General features: G+C 46.4%; 2 protein-coding genes across 9 annotated transcripts; one reads left to right on the forward strand and one right to left on the reverse strand.

The window, feature by feature from the left end:
* Window positions 1–468: 468 nt before the first annotated feature.
* Window positions 469–8,930, reverse strand: trpc6b (transient receptor potential cation channel, subfamily C, member 6b). 5 transcript variants are annotated; one of them, XM_076036712.1, is made up of 13 exons: window positions 8,797–8,930; window positions 7,077–7,194; window positions 4,888–5,647; window positions 4,644–4,814; window positions 4,329–4,493; window positions 3,696–3,912; window positions 3,356–3,583; window positions 2,661–2,925; window positions 2,357–2,552; window positions 2,012–2,218; window positions 1,508–1,564; window positions 1,240–1,315; window positions 469–1,155 (listed from the first exon to the last, which is right to left on the reverse strand). In XM_076036712.1, the coding sequence occupies exons 3-13, from the start codon at window positions 5,611–5,613 to the stop codon at window positions 962–964; spliced, it is 2,502 nt and encodes an 833-aa protein (XP_075892827.1). In that variant the 5' UTR covers window positions 5,614–5,647; window positions 7,077–7,194; window positions 8,797–8,930; the 3' UTR covers window positions 469–961. The 5 variants fall into 5 exon arrangements, with proteins under 5 accessions (XP_075892827.1, XP_075892828.1, XP_075892825.1 ...); XM_076036713.1 differs by lacking the exon at window positions 1,508–1,564; XM_076036710.1 differs by having other exon boundaries at window positions 469–1,315.
* Window positions 8,749–17,347, forward strand: cep126 (centrosomal protein 126). 4 transcript variants are annotated; one of them, XM_076036718.1, is made up of 13 exons: window positions 8,749–9,051; window positions 9,143–9,300; window positions 9,869–9,988; window positions 10,432–10,577; window positions 10,674–10,749; window positions 10,927–11,068; window positions 11,868–13,152; window positions 13,910–14,031; window positions 14,408–14,465; window positions 15,186–15,292; window positions 15,329–15,431; window positions 15,536–15,594; window positions 15,698–17,347. In XM_076036718.1, the coding sequence occupies exons 2-13, from the start codon at window positions 9,269–9,271 to the stop codon at window positions 15,710–15,712; spliced, it is 2,265 nt and encodes a 754-aa protein (XP_075892833.1). In that variant the 5' UTR covers window positions 8,749–9,051; window positions 9,143–9,268; the 3' UTR covers window positions 15,713–17,347. The 4 variants fall into 4 exon arrangements, with proteins under 4 accessions (XP_075892833.1, XP_075892830.1, XP_075892831.1 ...); XM_076036715.1 differs by having other exon boundaries at window positions 15,186–15,431; XM_076036716.1 differs by having other exon boundaries at window positions 8,749–9,047; window positions 15,186–15,431.
* The last annotated feature ends 1,713 nt before the right edge of the window (window positions 17,348–19,060 follow it).

Genomic DNA, 19,060 nt, shown 5'->3' on the forward strand with positions numbered 1-19,060 from the left:
ATACCGCGCGTGAGTTTTCGTCATGTGACCTACATAATTCTCCGATTGGCGCCTCTCGCGTCAGGTGGCGCGTTCTTCTCCACGTTTTCCCCGTTTTTTGGCGCACGTCGCTCTGTTTTCATCCTTTTACCTTTTGGTTCGGCAGGTGCTGCTCAACTTTGTGCCGTCACTCTCGGAGCAGGCCTTCGTCCTGTTCGTGGCGTCACGCGAGGTAACCGAGCCTGTGACCGGTCACTCTACTCTCCACACGTTAGTCATCTCTCGCTGGATGTGAGGGCGCAGAGGTCCATCAGGTGAGCAAGTTTAATGGAATTTAACATTTCTGCCGATAAACATCGAACATCAAATTAATATTCAAGAAAGCGCTATTTAAATAAAAAAAAAAAAATTGGTTCATTTATTACATTTACGTATATACACACAGACACATACAAACACACATATGAATATGTACCACCCACACACACACACACACACACACACACACACATATTTAGAGAAAAAGAAGAAACAGCAATTCAGGACTATCTCTCTCCCTGTCAGTTTCCCGGAAGGATGAGAACAAGATGCAACACATTTTGTAGCCTGGGAAGTGGCAGAGCCAACTTCTCACCTCCTAAATTCACTATTCACTTCAAATGGGGGTGGGGGGTGAAGGCTTGACTGTCATGGCCAGGTGGGACTGGAACGTCATGGATGGGCTCATACCCAAAGATCTCAAGGCCCCATTGTTGTGCATAGAAGTACCAGTTAGCTTGATTTTGATGAGATGTGTCCCCAGAAGACAGCAATTTCTTTTGCTGGAGGGTCTGAACAGAGGGCTAATATGACACGCGATGTTTCCTGGAGAGCTGCGGCGTTTAATACAATCGATCCCACTGACAAAATGGGCGTGATAAAGGACCTTTTGCACACGTAGTATATCAATCATTCCCCTTGCGTAACGAGCAGGCTGCTTCGTCTAACTCAGCCCATCGAAGAGCTCCACGTTGCTCTGATTCATCTGCTGGCTCTTCTGCTCCTTTTTCTGCATGTTGTGCGCCACTTTCCCCAGCTGCCCGATGAGTTTGGCCAGCGCCTCCTTGTCATGCTTCCCTCTCGCCAGCAGCTCGCAGCGGAGGCTGGCGAGGTCCTGTTTGATCTCCTTCAGCTCACCTGGGGGACGGTAAGTAAAGGGAGCATTTGAATAATTCAGTGATCCCGACTTGTAAGACACCGGGTCCCCCTCGCTGCACTCACCTTCGTTCACTTGATCATTTTCTTTATCCCGCTGCGCTTTTAAGATGTATCTTTTGACCAGGCGGTTCATTGTCTTCTGTGATATAGGGCGAAGAATTTGAGCCTTTAAATGGTGCACTTAGGCGTGCCGCGCTGGCTGCCTTTCAGGCTTTAGTTTGTCTTAATTAGCACAAGTGTTTGTCAAGATTGCATTTTTTTTTTTTTTCTTTCGCATTTATGTTTTGGTCTCAACAATACCAAACTACTGAAATATACAGAGCTGCTTTACTTGGTGTCGGGTGGGATAAATCAGCGTTTCCGCCCTCCGTTCCCGCTGTCGCCTTAACTAGGATGCAGAAATACACAGAGAAAGAGGCGGCAAGTAAAAAGATGCTTACAAAGGGGTATAAGTCCAAAGATGGACTTTAAAAATCTCCGGCAGTTCATTTTCAAACATTCCTTCCTTCCTTCATTCATACATTCATTCATTTATCTTCTATACCCACTTTCTCCTGCACTCAGGGTCACAAGGGTTTGCTGCTGCAGCCTATCACAGCTGTAATAGGACAAAGACAGCCTGTACAAGTCGGCAATTAGTCACCACGTTGAAAGCCAAACAACCATTCACACTCACACACACCTACAGTCTATTCAGATTTCCCAATTTGCTTCATATGCATGTTTTTTGGTACTACGGGAGGAAGTCAGAGTACCCACAGAGAGATCCCACGCAGACACGGGCAAAACTTAATCTAGGGAATGAATCAACTTGTCCACTCGGCAGACTCCTCACCTTGCTAAGCTCCACCTCGTCCTTTGCGTGGTCCGGTCTTCTCTCTTGTGGCCTGTTGCAAAGGAATGTCTTCATCCCGAGCAGAAGGGAATAGACGGACGTGGGCCTGGGAATGAGGTTGAAGGGCACGGGCAGCGCGCCGCCTTGCTCAAAGTAGGAAAACCACAGCTTGGCACGAGCAAACTTCCACTCTACGTCTGCGTCGCCCTTCACCAACAGAGGAAATGGAGCAACATTTGCGCCACATATATACAAAGTTTAATTGATGGCCTTTCAAGCAAACATGAGTATCTTAAAAAGTGTTGTTAAAAAAAAAAAGAAAAGTGAGTGTAACAAAAAATGTACCTCGATTTCCTGGAAGGAGCTGTTGAACATTGCAATGAGCATGTTCAGCAACACGATCACCATGATGATGTTGTACACGCCATACAGAACATAGCCGATATTCTCAATGAACTTGTGGTCGATGTTAATGACCACTGACTTTACCTCTGACAAGCCAAAGATGGCCCAAAATAATGTCTTAAAACTCTCCTCCACCCTGCGGAGATGAGAGGAGAATATCAAAGTCAAAAATCATCAATGCAGTCCGAAGGAAAAGCTGGGAAATATTTCATTCCTTTTTTAAAATTCTGTAGTCGATGCTCACGTTGTGAAGGCGTCGTTGTGCTTTGCTCCCAGGTAATAGGAGTACAGGTTGAACATTCCCACCATGAAAGCCACAAACACTGTCATGAAAATCACCATGAATTTAAAGATGTCCTTCACAGTTCTTCCCAGAGAGATCTGCAGGGGTCCGAAGCTCTCGTTGGCAGGAAGAATGTACGCAATGCGAGAAAAGCTCAGCACCACCGCAATGGCGTAGAGGCCTTCAGAGATGAGCTGCGGGTCTGACGGCAGCCAGTGGATTCTTGCTGAGGACGGACAGACAGGAACACTTAACAGTTAGATTGATTTAATATCATGATTTGAATTTCAGTATTTTAGCATGACAATTTTCTGTTTATACATCTTGGTTTTTAAAAACCTGTTTGTAAAAAGGAACATCTTTAAAGGTCCAGTGTGTCCGGTTTAGTGCCATCTAATGGTAAGAAGTCAAATTGCAAACAATCTTTGTTTTCAATGTTTTCATATCCTCCCATATATCCCAACTATAACGTCAGAGTCAAATCACAAAACCTTGATCAGATCAATGTTGTGGGTGCCTTTTCTCTCCTTAGCCTTTAAATGACTACAATGTTGAGTACAAAAACCCCAAAATGTGAGCCACAAATTCTCACACAGCTTTTTGTATGCAATATAATTGCCATATTTGTATGTACTGTGGTTCTATTTCACACTTACCTAGTTGGAAGTACTGTATTTCAAAGGGCAAGGTCCTGTTGGACCAGTCAGAATAGTGCTGGTCAACATAACACTGGGCAGAGTATGCATGCCAGAAAGCCATGAGCCTTGCAATGAACGAGGTCATGAAAATGGTCAAAATGCTGAAATCCAGAAGGTTCCAGGGTTCTGAGATGTACTCCCGGATGTCCTGCGACCAAATGTCTTTACACCCCTCCCAGATTTTACCTGCGGGAAGACACCACACGTTTATTCAATGACTCCAGAAATGGACAACACCTCTAAAATGTGGGCAAAGTAAGACAGTATTTGTTCTTTTTCAGCTCTTTTTATGCGTGACCTATGACCCAGGATATGATGAGAATCTCCATCCAGGTGAATGGGGTGGTCTTCATACGGAAGAGCTGTGACGGGTGATCGTGAATGGTCATGTTTGGCAGCAGTGATGTTCCCCCGAAGCGGTCGACGGCATTGAGGACCAGCAGGCAGAGAAACATGACAAAGGAGGCTGCGTGGGCCACGAACTTCAGGAAAGGCCCACACATCAGTTTCCCGAGCTGGCAACACAGGGGGGGGCGAAAGTGGATTGACTTTGCGCTTTTAAAAATGTCAGTTTTCTACCTTTTTTACACTGAAACGTGAGGCTGCAGTAACCTGATTTGGTCACTGGAGGGCGGAAGACCTCCATTAACCCTCCTGTGACCAGATTTACAAACATCTTTTATCATCTGCAATTTAAACCTTTATGAGGATACTCATAATTGTAATTATAAATTTGTGACCAATGAAATGCACCATGAGCTGTTTTGCAAATCAGAATACATAAGAAGTCATGCACAGTATTCATTCCATTTACATTTAAAGCATTTGATTTTGTCTAAAAAACAATAATAATTAAAAAAAAAATTGCAACTCATAAAAATCTTATTTTACGTGTCTTTAAAAAAAAAATGCCTGTGTGTTTTGAACTAACTTTACTTGACGGCGCTATCCAGGAAATGAGGGCGAGGACGGGAAGCCCAGCAGCGACACCAAGAACCAGGAGGATTTTAACAGCAGTCGTCTGCTGGCGAACCTCAGACAGGTTCTCGTACCAGATGGAGAGGAGCTGCTGCTGACAGTTTGGATGTGCCACAAACTGCTCCGTTGCGGGGGGGTGAGAGTGTTTGCCATGTGTGAGAGATAGGGAGAGAGAGAGAACCCAGTGTAAACAAACAGCTGAGAACTGAACAAAGTTAATTAAAAAAAGGTATTTAGGTCCGTAAGAAGTCTTTTGTCTCATGCTCACCTTCTTAACTTCATATTTTATGGCGAGTTTTAACCTGATGAGGTTCTGTCTGCCGGGACGGGACTCAGCGTCCCCGTTCAGAATGGCCCTCACTTCCTCAGTGTTTCGACACAGGTCCAGGAGTCCCACCACGAAATCTTTGCACTGCATGGACAGCCTCTTGTAATCATTCTGTGAACAGACAAAATCCTGTGACGATTATCACTCCATCGTCAGCGTGGTCTGACTGGCAGTGAAATTGTACCTTAAACTCCTTCTCGATGTTGGCCAGCACTGCAAGCTCATTGCCCAGCTCCAGAGCTGCCATGACGGGGTCTTCGGTGGACAGGGACAGATACACCGGGCTGGCCAGACCCTTGTAGGCGTTAATACGGGACTGCGAGTGACTGAATGAGTCGTGGCGCTGCTCCTCGCCGCAGAACGCGCACTGGCAGAAGTAGTCGTGGGGCCGCTCTATGCGGGCCCCCTTGGCGAGCAGGACGTGCACGATTTCGTACTCGAGGCACTGGGACGCGAGGATGATGGGCGTGATGTCGTGAGAGAAGCGCGTGCCGTCCTCGTCGAAGGCGAAGAAGTCGTCGTGGATGTCCGCCTGGCTGGGGCTGTAGGTCAGCCTCTGGCCGTCCGCGAAGCCCTGGTGGGCGAGGATGGCCTCCACGATGCGGATGTAACCTTTGCTGATCGCCAAGAGCAAGGCGTCCCCGACCCTCGCCAGGTCCTTCTGCCCGAGCAGGAGCCAGGTCACGTCCAAGTGCTCGTTGGCCACCGCCAGCTGCAAAGCGTTCTGGCCCGTGTAGTTCACGCAGTTGACGTCAAGGTCGGTCGCCTCCTCCAGCATGCGTCTCACGGCGGACAGGTTGCCGTACTCCGCCGCGTCCAAGAAAAGCTCCTCTGTGATGGAGAGGCAGCAGGTGGACTGGGACAGGTAGCCAGCCCCACGCAGAGGCGGTGGCGTGCGGGACTTGGCCATCACCTGCTGTTGCTGTTGCCGCTGCTGTTCACTGCTTAACCTAAACAAACAGACAGGATTACAATCATGACACAATAGATGAATAGTCAACAGTAAGTGACAGGTAAAATGGAAAAGATATATGAGCAGATACTATCACTTTAACAGACCAAAGGTGCACCAATGACATCAGAAAATTAAGTACACCCCAAAAAAATAACATTATGGATGATCATGTCATGTCAGAAAGTAGTCATGTATTTTTTTGGACAATATTTCCCATTAACAAACAACTTTAACGCTGTCTTTCATCCATTTTCCATCACTGCTTAGCTTGTTTCTATTTATGCACTCTTCTTCAGAGAACTGAAAGCCATTTTGCATGACATTTTGTGCCTGTAGGCCCCCCATGTTTGGACCAAAATGAGGGAAAAAAAAAAAAAAAAAGCCATCAGTTTCTCTGCCCCACATGCTTGGAACACACTAGTGTGAGCTGAAATGTTGTATGCTGTTGCCTATCTTGGCCACATCATCCATGTTAAGAGATCTCAGTTGTTGTTGTTTTTTTATTCAGGTAAAATAAAGGCTATTATATAAGGCGAGGTTACACCCTGTACAAGTCAGGGAGTGAATCTCCGACCTGAAATGTTTGGTGGCAACAGGGACCGGTGGACAGCTGGTCTCAGCTGAACAATCACTCTGCCTGCCAGCGACACCACCCTCAGACTCGTCACCTGCTCTCCTTCATCTCAAGGATCTGGCACCACGCTCAACTTCTTCCGCACAGTAGGAAGAATATCAGTCTGTCCGCTGGTTAACCTATATTTAATGTCATCTATGTTAGCTCCACACAGCCGTCATATGCCCGTTTAACCTTTTTTTTTTTTTTTTTTTTTTTAACACAAATCACCTTAAGTGCACTTGCTAGATGAACAACTCTACATCCTGTGCAGTAATTACATTAGAGTGATGTGGTTAACTCAGGAACTAATTGCTCTGGCACAGATGATGATGGATGACAAGGCGAAGGCATTCGATCATAATTAGGGTTAATGAGGGTTACATAAGTGAACAACCAGATGAACACACACACAGTTTGTTCTGACACTAGCCTAACTCTCCAAAAATCTCTTCAAACTGCTCATTTGCTCAAAATCAAAGAAACACAGTCAGACTGTCATGCTAAGACAAAAATGAACGCAACATTAAAGCAATAGTCACTGCAAGCAAAGTTCATGTTTTTGTATATGCTTCATTTAAATAGGATTATGGTATCTATTATTTATTGATTTATTTATATACTTAAGTGGCAGAAGAAGAACTGGTATGGCCATGGCACTCTCTCACACAATGACATTACTATTCTTCCACTGTGATGTCACTCAGTGGTGGATGTCTGTCCTTGTCTGCACATGAAAACCTCAGTTGCAAATGTTCAGCCTTTCTCTGGCCTAACTTTAAGATTAAATGAAGACGTTACATACCATTCACTTTATCGCAGAAGTGCGCCGTCCTTGCCGAGCACCTGCCTGGATCTGGATGACTCCCCCACCAGGACGATAACACAGTGTCTGACCACGCCTCCTGGGTGGTGCTCTGCTGCTTTAAAGGTGTGGTCACAGATGAAGCAGCTTTTTTTCTTTTTTTTTTAAGCTTCTTTCCTGTTTTTGGGTGCCATGAAGCATTTAATTCTAGGCCTATAGGTCAGCTGATCTGATTTCTCACCAAAACTAAATGTTTAGGTTTTATGAGGAAACACTGTCATCCTGGGCCTAAGTGACGTAGGGCATTAAGCTGGACCTATTTTCCATAAAACGGTGAGCAATCATAAATTGTGCCCACAAGAGGCCACATTGCTATATGTATCTAAAAATAGATGTGATGCACTGTCCAGAGATCAGATGAAACCCTAAACAATTTGTAAAAAGCAGCTTTACCAAAATCCTCTTAACAGGGCCATCAAATGAGAGACATAATAAAAGCAGTGCTAGATCAAGCGAGTGCTTAAAATAGAGACAAATGTTATGTGAAGCAACAATACATGGTTGCAATATTCAATATTGTTGCAATATTTAAACATGTATTATTGCTTATAATAACGTGCATGGCTGGCCATACCATCAGAGTTTATTAAGATTTAAAACAATTTTATACAGTTTCCTTTACTTTCACCTAAAAAAAAACTATTGTATGTCTCTGTGTACATTGTTTAGTTGACTCCATGGTGACTGATGGTGTTCTGGCTCAGAAGACATGTTTTTATAGCACTCCTGGCTCTCATCTGTACATAATTGATGTGCTGTCATGCGTGATTAATCTGTCCGTCAAAGCGATAACCAAACCCTGTGCAGAAAAGCTTTAGCCATCACATTTTATTGTTGTCCCTCTAAATGTGTTGGTCTGGTTTTTCTACATTATACTTTATCTACTCATATTATTTGTTTGTTTGCTTGTTCATTGCTCGTAGTTGCTCTCGCTGTCCCAAAAGGCTGCACTCGCTTGTTGAACCCCAGGCCCCCTAATTGTCAGAGCAGGTACTACCACGGTTTCAGTTGTCATGGAACTGCGTCCTCGGTTGCTGTGCGATACGAACTGATGTTATGCTGAGTTGTGTGCCTGCTGTTGTGATGCTCAAATGTCGTGAAAGCGCGCGCTGCCGAGGTGGAAAATACCAAACTAGTGGCGTTTGTATCTCTCTTTGTTCTGTCTCGTTTTGTTTCATAACTGTAGATCTTTATCGTTTTCCCCGAGACACCACAAAATGAATGATTGGATTGGGGGTGGGGGAGTAAAATATATATATTAAAAAAAAAAAAAAAAAAACGTTAAATCGAAAAATAGCTTCAAAAACAACAAATTGCAACTAAAGATATGTGGTAACTGATACAGGCTAATGATTAAAGTCTATCGCCTCATAATTCTGAGATTAAAGTAATTATCCTCGGAACCTCGAGCCGTTTTCAGCGAGACAGTGCACTGCAAACACTGAGCAGTGTTTGTGTGCGTGTTCTTTTACATCGGAATTTGGAATTTTCAAGCGACTTTGTGTTGCTTTGTGTTTTCTTGGCGAATCCTCGAAGACGCATTTGCCATAATATTAACGTAAAAGGTGGAGGATACTATCAATGTTTAACCACGGATCGTTTGCCTTTGCTACGAAGACACTTCCGGGTTCCCCATGGCAACGTTGAGGGTCATATTTACAAACCGTTGCGAAGCGGAAAGGAACAAGTAGACTGTCTCGTTAACCGGGACCACAAAACAGAACACAAAAATTCTCGACTCATTTATCCCGTCGCACAGTTTTTTAGACGAGATGCTCGCCACTGCAGTTTCCGCTTTTGCGCGGTCGTGCGAGGTGCGCGCGCCTCTGCCTGCGGGTATGCAGAAGTTCTCATAGCACCTGTCACCGCACAGCCTCAGGTGAAACCGTTGGAGCAGTGACAACCTGCTGGGTTCGTATGTATGTTTTTTTTTTAGATGAATAAACAGCGTGCCGGCCGCCTTTGAACCTCCAGCCTGACGTCCATCCGCTGGTTGTCCCGTCCAGGTTCGTGCTCGCCTCGGGAAGCTTTTTTTTGGATGACTTGGCGTCTGACGTTAGCTGGGGTGCGGACGAGCCACGGAAGAACCTGCATGTCTCCGCCGTGTCACCGAGGGAAAGCCGCCTCGGAGGATGCTGGTTCTTCAGGAAAACTTCTACAACTTGTATCCTCCGAGCTTCTGACGTTAAGGGTGTCGACGTAGAGCTATTTAATCGCCAATTTAGCTGCTTGTGCCATGTTAAATGGAATAGCTATGATGAGAAAAGTGTATCGGGGTTAAAGGCCTCATGTTGTGAAAAGTCCACCATGTACTTATTTTTGCTTGTTCCACCTTCGAGAGAGAGAGAGAGTAAGAGAGAGAGAGTGCGATTCAGCTGAATTATCCCTTTTTGACATCACCTGTCAGACTCCTGCTTCACAGCCCTGGCCACACTGTGTGTTCTACTCTTTGACTGCTGGTGTTTTTGTTCCCTCCTCAAACACACGCAAAGTTGGAGGAGGTGGTAAACAGAGGGCTAAATACTAATTGAATTGAATTGGATAATTAAAAGGGTGATGCTGTTATCCCGGGCCTTCGGATCAAAACAATAAAATGCTTCAAAATGTTAAGTTCCAATTGGTATGACTAAGCTTTTTCCAATGAGCTAACTTGCACAGCGGCAGAATCTATACTTCGTTTTTGGTTCGTTTTCTTTTTCTTTTTCTTTTTCTCCTCAATTGCTGGCTGACAGAAATTGGAGGCTGGGAGCTAAACTGGGACTTGAAAATGAAAGGAACCTTCTGGAGGACAGTCAGAAGCTCGGCAGAGCTCGAGCTCGCAAGTTTTCCCTGGAAACCAATCGACGCAGGAAGTTAGTCCTAATGTTATTTTCACTTTACCCGGACGCACGGGATCCCCAACGGTCCCGTTACTGACAGAATGGTCTATATTTAGTTGGTTGTATACAATGTGTGTGCATTTTAGAATCTCCTTGTAAAATGTTGCATGCATCTGGTAAAGGGCACATTTACAATGATATGTTCATATAATATGTATTTTAAAAGAACACCTTTTGGATATCTTTACGCCTCCCATTCTAAACAGCAGTCTGAACCTGACTGACCCTGCTGCTGTGATGGCTGATTACCCTCTGTGAACCCAGCAGGCAGTGGTAGTTTTAATTTATTTATGGCTATGTTGACCGCATATCTTGAGTAACAGACTCGGGTTTCTCTATCTAAGAAAAACACTCAAAAAACAAAAAAACAAGGCCCGCCTACTTTTAATCAGTGTAAAATGCTCTGCTGCTGTCAGGGCTCTGGAGGAAAAGCAGAAGCAGTGGGAGGAGCAGGAGCAGCTGCAGCGGCAGAACATTCTGCAGCAGCGCAGACATCGAGTGCAAGATGCCACCGAGCGCTTCCAGAGGGGCCACCTGCCTTCCTCCCAGAGACAGCGACAATGTCAGTGATGCATCTCGTGCCTCGCGCTTGCACAGCAGTCTCAACACCTGTCAGCTTCTCATCCTTTCTAATGGGCTCTTTTTCTTTGTGCTGCAGCTTTTAGAAATAATGTCCCCACCATGGAGGAGGCACTCAGTCAAATCCAAGCCAGATGTTTCTCCAACAACAGCAGGTGAAAGTCCCTGAAAAACACTCATAGTATTTTTTATTTTTGAATTATTATTATTATTTTTGGTCTCTTTACTACTTTGCTACATTTCTTTTTTGTTGACAGTATTTTCATGGTGAAGCTTTGCTCAATCTTTTCTCTTTACAAATTACGTATTTTATTCACTTATCCTTTTGAAAGAATTGGCACGTCTTCTCTGAAACTTCCTCACCAAGCGCTCTGCGTTGTGGAGGCCCATTCAAAACTGCTTCAGGAGCAAAGCGCCGCCAGTGTCAAGAGCAGCCAGCAAACTGAGAGGGCTCAGGACCATCATGGCCCACAGGTGCGTGGGTAGTTTCGCCTGAAGTCCTTATTCTGAAGGGGTTGCTGTCAAAGTGACATCAGATTACCTGCTCGCTGTGTGGAGGGGTGTTATACGTTGTCACATATTTTCATATCCTAGTTCAAAAGCCAAATTTTCCACACTGATACATTTATACAATATGCTTCATCTCACACCATCTGCTCCCATGAAATATCCTTAGCTTAAAATTCTGCCGGCGTGTGTAGATGTAAGGGAAAACCATCCCTGCCAGGGATAGAGCAATCAACACGACATTCTGATATCGCAAATGTAGACGCAACAATAAAGATATTGGGCCATTTTACATTGTATTGTTTCTCATGCTTTGCTTTGTTACCACAAGGTGGCAGCAATCTGGCATTTTCGCTCCACTGCCACAGACTCTTGAGTGGTTTCCCTCAAACCTTTTGAAACCAGTGCTGCAAAGTGTGTCTAACTCAGTGGTTCTCAAACTTTCTGTGTCACGCCCCACCTTGGAGGAAGAAACTTTTTCATGCCCCTCTCCCCAACCCCAAATTTGACGTGGCTGTGTCTTGAGGGATCCCGATGAACCAGCAAGTGGCCCCATGTCTCTAGGACAAAGTTGACTTTTCACCCCATAGACTTGCATGGCATTAGGGCAGTGGTTCTCAAACTTTCTGTGTCACGCCCCACCTTGGAGGAAGAAAATTTTTCATGAAAACTGTTCATTGTCCTCGCAGCTTGCGCATTAGAAAGAAAATAGAGCAGATAGTGCAAATGCTCTCACTCTCTCCTAACATTATTCCTCTGTTGTCAGGCCATCCGCCTGTCAAACGTGTGCGACTCTGAAAGCCTTTCCAGCAAAGACAGCCTGGAGTGCAAGAACTCGACCTCCGGCGTTAAAAACCCTGGCTCCGACTCATGTTTCCCAATCGACCTGGAGAAGTCCCATTTCATTCCAAACAAGCACAATCACGTGGACCCGACGTCCTTCTACGCCAAGATGATCCTCAACTACTTGCCCCAGTCGCGACTGCTGGAGCAGCAAAAGCTCCAGGAGCTTGAAGGAAATCACGGGCCGCCGCATCACGCTTTGAAAGCGGTTCAGGAAGATTCCGGCGTTCCCATGAACAACCTCAACAAGGTTTTAAACTCAGAGGCCGCCAGGAGGCCCGTCGGTACGCCTTCTCTGCAACAAACGGGTGCGTCTGGCCTGAAGCCTCCTGAGGAGGACGACGAAGAAGCGCAGGAGGAGAAGGCGCAAAAAGCACCCGCTGCAGTCGCAGCTCCTCACTCGTCGCGTAAAGTCAAATTCCTGAAGGGGATCCTGAAGAAGCCCTCCAAGTTCATGTCGGAGGACGTGGCCTGTGCTTGCCGGTCGGGCCGCTCGCTCTTCGCCAAAGAAGTGGCCTCGGCGATCAAGGACAGCGTGGAGCTGACGCGGTTGAAGATGAGCGAGGGCGGCGGTGGCGGCGTGAAGAAGAAGCTGCGCTGGCTGGACGAGGTGCAGACGGAGAGAGACAACCAGGAGCTGCGGAGGCAGATGGGGGACTTCATGTCTGCCGGGGACCACCAGCCCAGCCGGGCTCCGGTCCCGGGGGGCTCCAGGCCCGCTCAGAAGGCCTCGACCGGTTATCACTTTACCAAGCTGGCGTGGGCAGATGTCGGGGTTCAGGTCAGCCTGCAGCAGGAGCAGCAGCAGCAGCAGCGGCCCGACGAGGTCAGGGCGCCGCGGCCCCCCCGGCGGGAGCACGTGTCCCTGCTGGCAAGGAAGGGTACCGTCATCCGACCCCAGTCCACCGCCGAGCTCAGTCAGATCGCCCTGAAGTCCCAGGGGAGGTTCGTGGCGCCACGCCCGCCTCCCCGGCCGTACGTCGGCAGGACGCCATATGGTGCCGACCACTCGGGCGTCAACGGTAAACAGGCGGAAGAGGTGGCCGACGCCCCCTTCTCGGTCCGCCCCCACCCAGCGGTGGAGGGCGGGGCCAACCCCAGAGGAGTGGCCCAGGCTGAGGCCGGGCCCTGCTTGAACACCACGCCCACCGACGAGGAGATCTCGCAGCTCTGGCACGGCGTCCGCAGCGCCCTCAGCAGCACCGATGGTAATGTACACACACACGCACGCACGCACGCACACACACACACACACACACACTTCCAACCATCAATATGAATCCAAGTAAAGAGGCTTGAGGTCCACTGGTCCCTGTAAAATCAATGTTTTTGCAAGGTCCTCAAAATTGATCAAAACAAACACACTCACAGAAGACGTTTCGCCTCTCATCCGAAAGGCTTCTTCAGACTGAAGAAGCCTTTCGGATGAGAGGCGAAACGTCTTCAAGATCGCAAGAACATGTCCTGTTGCCCTAACTTAACCCCTCTGCCTTTCATAGTTTCAGATCTGTGCGTTGATGTTGCGCAATAACACGCCCAGCAACATCTGTGCGTTGTAATAAATTATGCCAACTCCCCCACAAAACAAATCTCCTGTATCGTCTTAAGGAGTCATTTCCATGGTTTATTATAGTGTCTAGTTTGCTCTCAGTGGCAGAGAGCGTTTGCTGAAATTGATCTAAATGATGACTGACTTCTTCCCTTTGTTCAGCCGGCAGTCACTGAAGTATTGTGAACTCATCTTGAAATTAAAAACCACAAAGCTCCGCGCAGCACAAAGGCCTTTTGTCTGTTTAGGTTCGCCGCCGCCACCGTCCCAAAAAACTGACAGTCTGTTGAGGAACTGAGGAGCTTCTTCTCACGTTTCTCAAAGAAGGCTAGCCAAGCCCCATCGCGGCACTAAATGGCAACAAATTAGCAACAAAATCCACCTTTTTTTTTCCATTCCGTCTCCTCTCCTTTCAGAGAAGAGCAAGCCCAGGAGACAGTCGCTAGAGAACGGGCCGGTTTCGAGGAAAGCCGGCGTGGAGCCGAGCAGGCGGCCTCCTCCCGACTCGGGCGGCTCCAGGTTCCCGCAGCCCTCTCAGGTACGTGCACGCAGTTGCCCCGTGGGGAGGAAGAGAGAGGAGAGTCATTACGGAAGATCAGGACGTGTGTTTGAACTTGTCCAATCAGTTCTGTCCTCAATTTTCTTTTCTTTTTGTTTCCCGCTGTCCTCTGCTGGCTGGCTAAACCGGCAGAGTGCCAGTAATTATGCCTCTCCGGATGAGACTTTCAAGTCAGATTAGCTCTCAGTGCTCTAACAAGTTTTCTTGTTTTTCTCTGTTTTGTTTGTAACTTGTTCTACCTGTTATTGTGATTCATGCCTGTTTCCTAAAGTCTTTGTCACGTCGGCTGAATGGACGCCACCTCAGGTTGATCTTTTACTCAGATGCCTTCGTGTTTTCTTTGTGCCGTGTGTAGACCACAGAGCCATGCAGGCGACCACCCAGCACCTACACCGCAGTCTATTCAGCCGAAGGTACTGTGTTCTCACACAAGTGTGTGTATGTGTGCGTGTGTATTTTTCTTTTTTCTGTTCTAGCAGACTAACGTCCACTCTTGCTTGGAGATAAATCAAGGTTCAAGGTCCCATATTATGCAAAAGTTTGGTTTGTTCAAGCTTTTTAGCAATAAGTTTTGTCCCAAAAATGGAAAAACTCCTTAATTTGCTTTTTTTTTTTTTTTTTTTTAGCATCAACTTTTCATCAAGTGTGTGCTCAAATGGACAGTTCTGGAAACCAGCCCTTGGTGATGTCACAAAGTTGCTGCACAGATTCCTCTCCAATGTGTTCAGAGGGCTGTTTTCTTTTATGTTTAACTTTGTTTTTTGTTTTTATAATTAACTGCGCATGGTCTCAGTGGTTAGCGGTGCCGCCTCACAGCAAGAAAGTTGTGTGTTTGATTCCGGGCCTTTGTGTGAGAGTGAACGGTGGTTTCTCTGGATGTGGCCCCGTGATGAACCGGTGACTTGACCAGGGTGTCGCCTTGCCTTCGCTCTGCGACAGTTGGGATTGGCTCCAACACATCCCCGAGTGTACAAGATAGATGGATGGATGGGTTTCTCAACTGAAAACTGATGAAAACGGAAGCGAAACGCAAAAACCTTTCAGTGTCGCATCATTCACACAACATTCTTTTTTTTTATTTCCCAAAAATAAATCAGAAAATGTTGTTTTTGTGCTTTTCGCTGCCCTTTCAGGACCGAGTGTGACGCGCTGCCTCCTGGCTCAAACCCATACTGAAGACCCCCTGCCGGAGACGGACACCACGGCTGGCAACGGAAACGGCTCTGCGCTCAGACAGAGAGTCGCCCAGGAGCAGCGGCAGCAGCAGCGGCAGCAGCAGCAGCAGCAGCAGCAGCAGCAGCAACAGCGGCCGAGCGGCGTCTCCCAGGAGGAGCAGAAAATCCTCCTCTCTCTCGACCGACTCAACCAGCGCTTGTTATGTAAGCACACTAATCCGGATGATTGCGTCGGGACCTGATGGACGAGATTGTAGTGCTTCCGTGGCGTTCACCCTCACCTGTGTGTGTTGTTGCTGTTTTTGCAGGTGTACATTTGGGAAGAGACGGCGGCACGCGCGGCCCGTCATTCGCAGACAGGCGCTCAGTAAGTAGTGCACAGCGCAGAAGGATTCACCGAGTCCCACTGTTGGCCGTTCTTTAGTAATAACTGTTTTTTTTTTTTCATTTTTTCGTTTTTTTGTTTTTAGTCAAAATGGAAGTGAAAGGGCAAGAAGCGCATTGCGTCAACGTGAGGCGTCATCACATCCTGGATCCCAAAGCATCGATCAAAGCAATTTACCCAACCGCCCGCTTTCTGATCCCACTCCTCCGCCATACTCCGCCTGGAGCCGCACAAACCCACCTGGGATTGTGTAACCGCGTGAGGAACAAGCCTGGAGTTTATCTGATTAACAAACAGAGACAAGCAACACTATCAAAACACATCTATGGGTAAATAAAAAAGTCCAGGCAGCGGCAGTGGAAAACAATGCAGGAAATCAAACCTTCAGCGTTGTGTAAATCGCCTTTGCTTTTGTTTCAACACCAGTAATTGCTGCTGAAGTCGCTCACCGTAGTTAGTCGGGTTACGCTTGAATACTCTCGGCATGGTTCAGACCAAAGACGTTGTTCAAGGTGGGAAGTTTTTAATTTTAATTTTCCCCATGTGATCAGAGGGGAAAACCTTTCTGCTCATGTTGAGCAAATTTGCATTATTATTGATATTTTAAGTGCCTCTGATTGTTAGTTTCTAATTATTGCTTCTCAATAGAACAAAGGCATATACAGTAATCAATGCACTGTATTTAGAAAATATACATATATATTTATACATTTTTAAATGCCTTCACTATTTATTTAATTGACAGCACTAGTTGGAAGCCTTGTCAAGTGGACTGTAAAGCCTGTTATTAAAGCACCAGTAAGTCTTTCTCAGCTCATTGTGTCACGGTGAATACACTGCTTGTGGCTCACAAAGAGAAATGTCGCAAAGCTGAAGGCGTGTGTCTTGTTGTAAAGGCTGCAGAAAGGATGATTTCTGTCCCCTGCGTGAGCTCGACGTACTGGCCAAACAGGGCCGACCTCAGCTGTGCAGCCAGCGGCCTTGTGCTGTAACACCGCCTGTTTTTATTGGCGCTTTGGGCCCATTTCCTTCTATTGTGTCCCTCAATCCGAGTCCAATCAGTGAAACAAAGCCTCTATTAATTGTAGTCACCTAAGCCATAAATCAGGGGCAATTAATCAAACGTCTCTCCAAAGAATGAGTGCATGAGGAGAGCCATGCTGCAGGGATTACTGCTGTGAGTTCGCTCGCTCCTCCCTCGGATATACGTGTCTGGGTTTGCCCTTCGCTCGGCCTGTCGGGACTTGCTCCAGGTGGAGGTGGAAGGGGCCCAAACTCATTTTAAGATTAAGGATCCTGTTTTTGGGTGGAACTTTATCTTGTTTGGTTGTATTTGACTTAGGGTGTAGATATAGAGGGGCGGTTGCATGCAGATTTTTATTTTATTTCTGTTCTGCCAAGAAGAAAGAAACTGGGTTTGTGTCCTTTCATTGATCTTCTGCACCAAACACTGCAAACAGGCCCAAATAGAGATAACATTGTCAATTTGGGCTGCTGCTGATGATGATGAGTGCACAATGTGAAGCCCTTTCATGATTTGTATACAAAAGATACTATTAGTGATTTTTTTTTTTTTTAATCTGCAATCTGCCAATTATTAATTGAGAAGTTAACCAGAAAAATGCCACGCTCCATATCTGCAATCAACTTCTTCGCAGCACATTTTGCGTATTTATTTACGATGCCACCACCTCCTCCTATGTGACTTGAGTGAATAAATATGAATGCATGCTCAGATGCTGCTGGGATCCTTCTCCGACTCTGAAATCTGTGCCCTTTAGCCCACTGTGGAGTTTATGTTTTCAGTCATTATAGCTGCTTAGTACATTTAAGCCCGAACAATCACGGCACCCATAACCTGACAAGAGAGGGCAGGAGAGACGAAAAATAATGGAAGATATTTCCCCACATGCAAGTTCAAGCTTGTACCTCTGGTCCATTGTGAGGCTTAATCTCACAAGTGCTTCCCCCACCCCCTCCTGCTGTGTTTAGTTACAGCCCATTTAGCTTGCGGTGAACGTGCGTCTGTCTAGCTTTGGTTCTGCACAACAGAATTACCGCTTGCGGCTTTGGAGCTGACTGGATACTGGTTCGTGAGCTTTGTCCGCTGTCTGCGCATATGTATATATGTATACACATAGACGGGGATGCACAGACCGCTTCAAGGTTGGACGTCGTGCAAGACAAAATGCGCTAGACACATTCTATTTATACAAACACAAAAAGGTCACACGGATCGGCCGACATCGAAAAGCCCCCCACCCCCCCGTTTCATCGCCGCAGGCCAGGGAATCGAGATGGGAATTGTTTCTTTAAAGTAGTGTTGTAAAGTGAAATGAATTGTCAAGCTGTCATTTCGATTTTGAGTATTGTATGTGTTGTTGTCAAAAATGCGTTAAAAGAAGTTTCTGTGTCGGAATTCAAACAATGGTCTACCCACCATACGGTCCACTTCTTAAAACAAACTGCAGGGGGCACCGTGGCGTTTTATCTGCCCATCTGCCTGTAGCAACACCGTGCGTCACCATATCCGACAATAACACCAGGCCGAAGCAATTTTAAACGGTGGCGACCGAAATAGCCTCCTTCTGTGAGCCTCGGATTGATTCGGTGAAAATGAAGGGGGGGGGGGAGAAAAAAGAAAAAAAAAGAAAGAAAAAAGTCTCCGCTGCAAAACACAGCATTTGCCTCCAACGCAACTTTTTTTTGACGGCAACGCTTGAAAGTCGCCTTTGAAGGGGGTGGAAAGATAATGGCCACGACTATGCCGAAGTGGGTGGTCCCCTCGGGGGCCGCCGGGGCCACTGCAGTCCATCTCTTTTAATGTGTCTGAGTGCGTTACAATGACGCGAAAATGACCACTACACGCAAACAATGGACATCTCTTGACTGGCAGCATGTGTGCACAGAATGCGTCATTCATAAATCCAAAATGTGCGGCATTGTTGCGCATCCATTAGGCGGCCTGCTGCACAGACATTCTAATGTTCTCACACAGCTGTACGGCCCTTATTAAAACGTTATCTTGAATAGATCCCCTGAGAATAGCACAGTGCATAAAACAGGTCTACAATGAGGGCCAAAAAAAATAAAAAAAAATAAATCCCACTGACTCCTCCTGGGAACTTAATATGATATATTTTCTGCTCATTATATATTGTTTTTTTTTGTTGTTTTTTTAATTAAAAATGTTCATTTGAATGCCATTAAATAAGAACATGATGTATTGCATACATGGTATATATATCATAGGACTAATCGAACTAAAGTTGAGCGCTTCGGAAAACAATGTGTGTGTGAGTGGCATCTGTTCACTGGGAGGCTACAGTGTCTGTGGGTATTAAATGGGGCTTCATAATCATTCATTCAGGGGTTGTATGGGAAAATGAGTTTAAACAGAGCCCCTGTATCCAAAGTGTGTGGATCTTGACTCTTCCGATGATTTCTC

Source organism: Nelusetta ayraudi, unplaced genomic scaffold, assembly GCF_046127955.1.
Source record: "Nelusetta ayraudi isolate G7.1 ecotype Tasmania unplaced genomic scaffold, CSIRO-AGI_Nayr_v1 ptg000048l, whole genome shotgun sequence".
NCBI classification, from domain to species: Eukaryota; Metazoa; Chordata; class Actinopteri; order Tetraodontiformes; family Monacanthidae; genus Nelusetta; species Nelusetta ayraudi.

Coding starts and splice junctions, on each gene's coding strand:
- cep126 (XM_076036715.1), top strand. CDS start 9,269: ATGCTGGTTCTTCAGGAAAACTTCTACAACTT. Junction 10,750..10,926: donor TGTTTCTCCAACAACAGCAG/GTGAAAGTCCCT, acceptor TCCTTTTGAAAG/AATTGGCACGTCTTCTCTGA. Junction 13,153..13,909: donor CGCCCTCAGCAGCACCGATG/GTAATGTACACA, acceptor CTCTCCTTTCAG/AGAAGAGCAAGCCCAGGAGA.
- trpc6b (XM_076036710.1), bottom strand. CDS start 5,613: ATGGCCAAGTCCCGCACGCCACCGCCTCTGCGTGGGGCTGGCTACCTG. Junction 3,584..3,695: donor CATCATATCCTGGGTCATAG/GTCACGCATAAA, acceptor GTCTTCCCGCAG/GTAAAATCTGGGAGGGGTGT. Junction 1,316..1,507: donor TTTATCCCACCCGACACCAA/GTAAAGCAGCTC, acceptor CCTATATCACAG/AAGACAATGAACCGCCTGGT.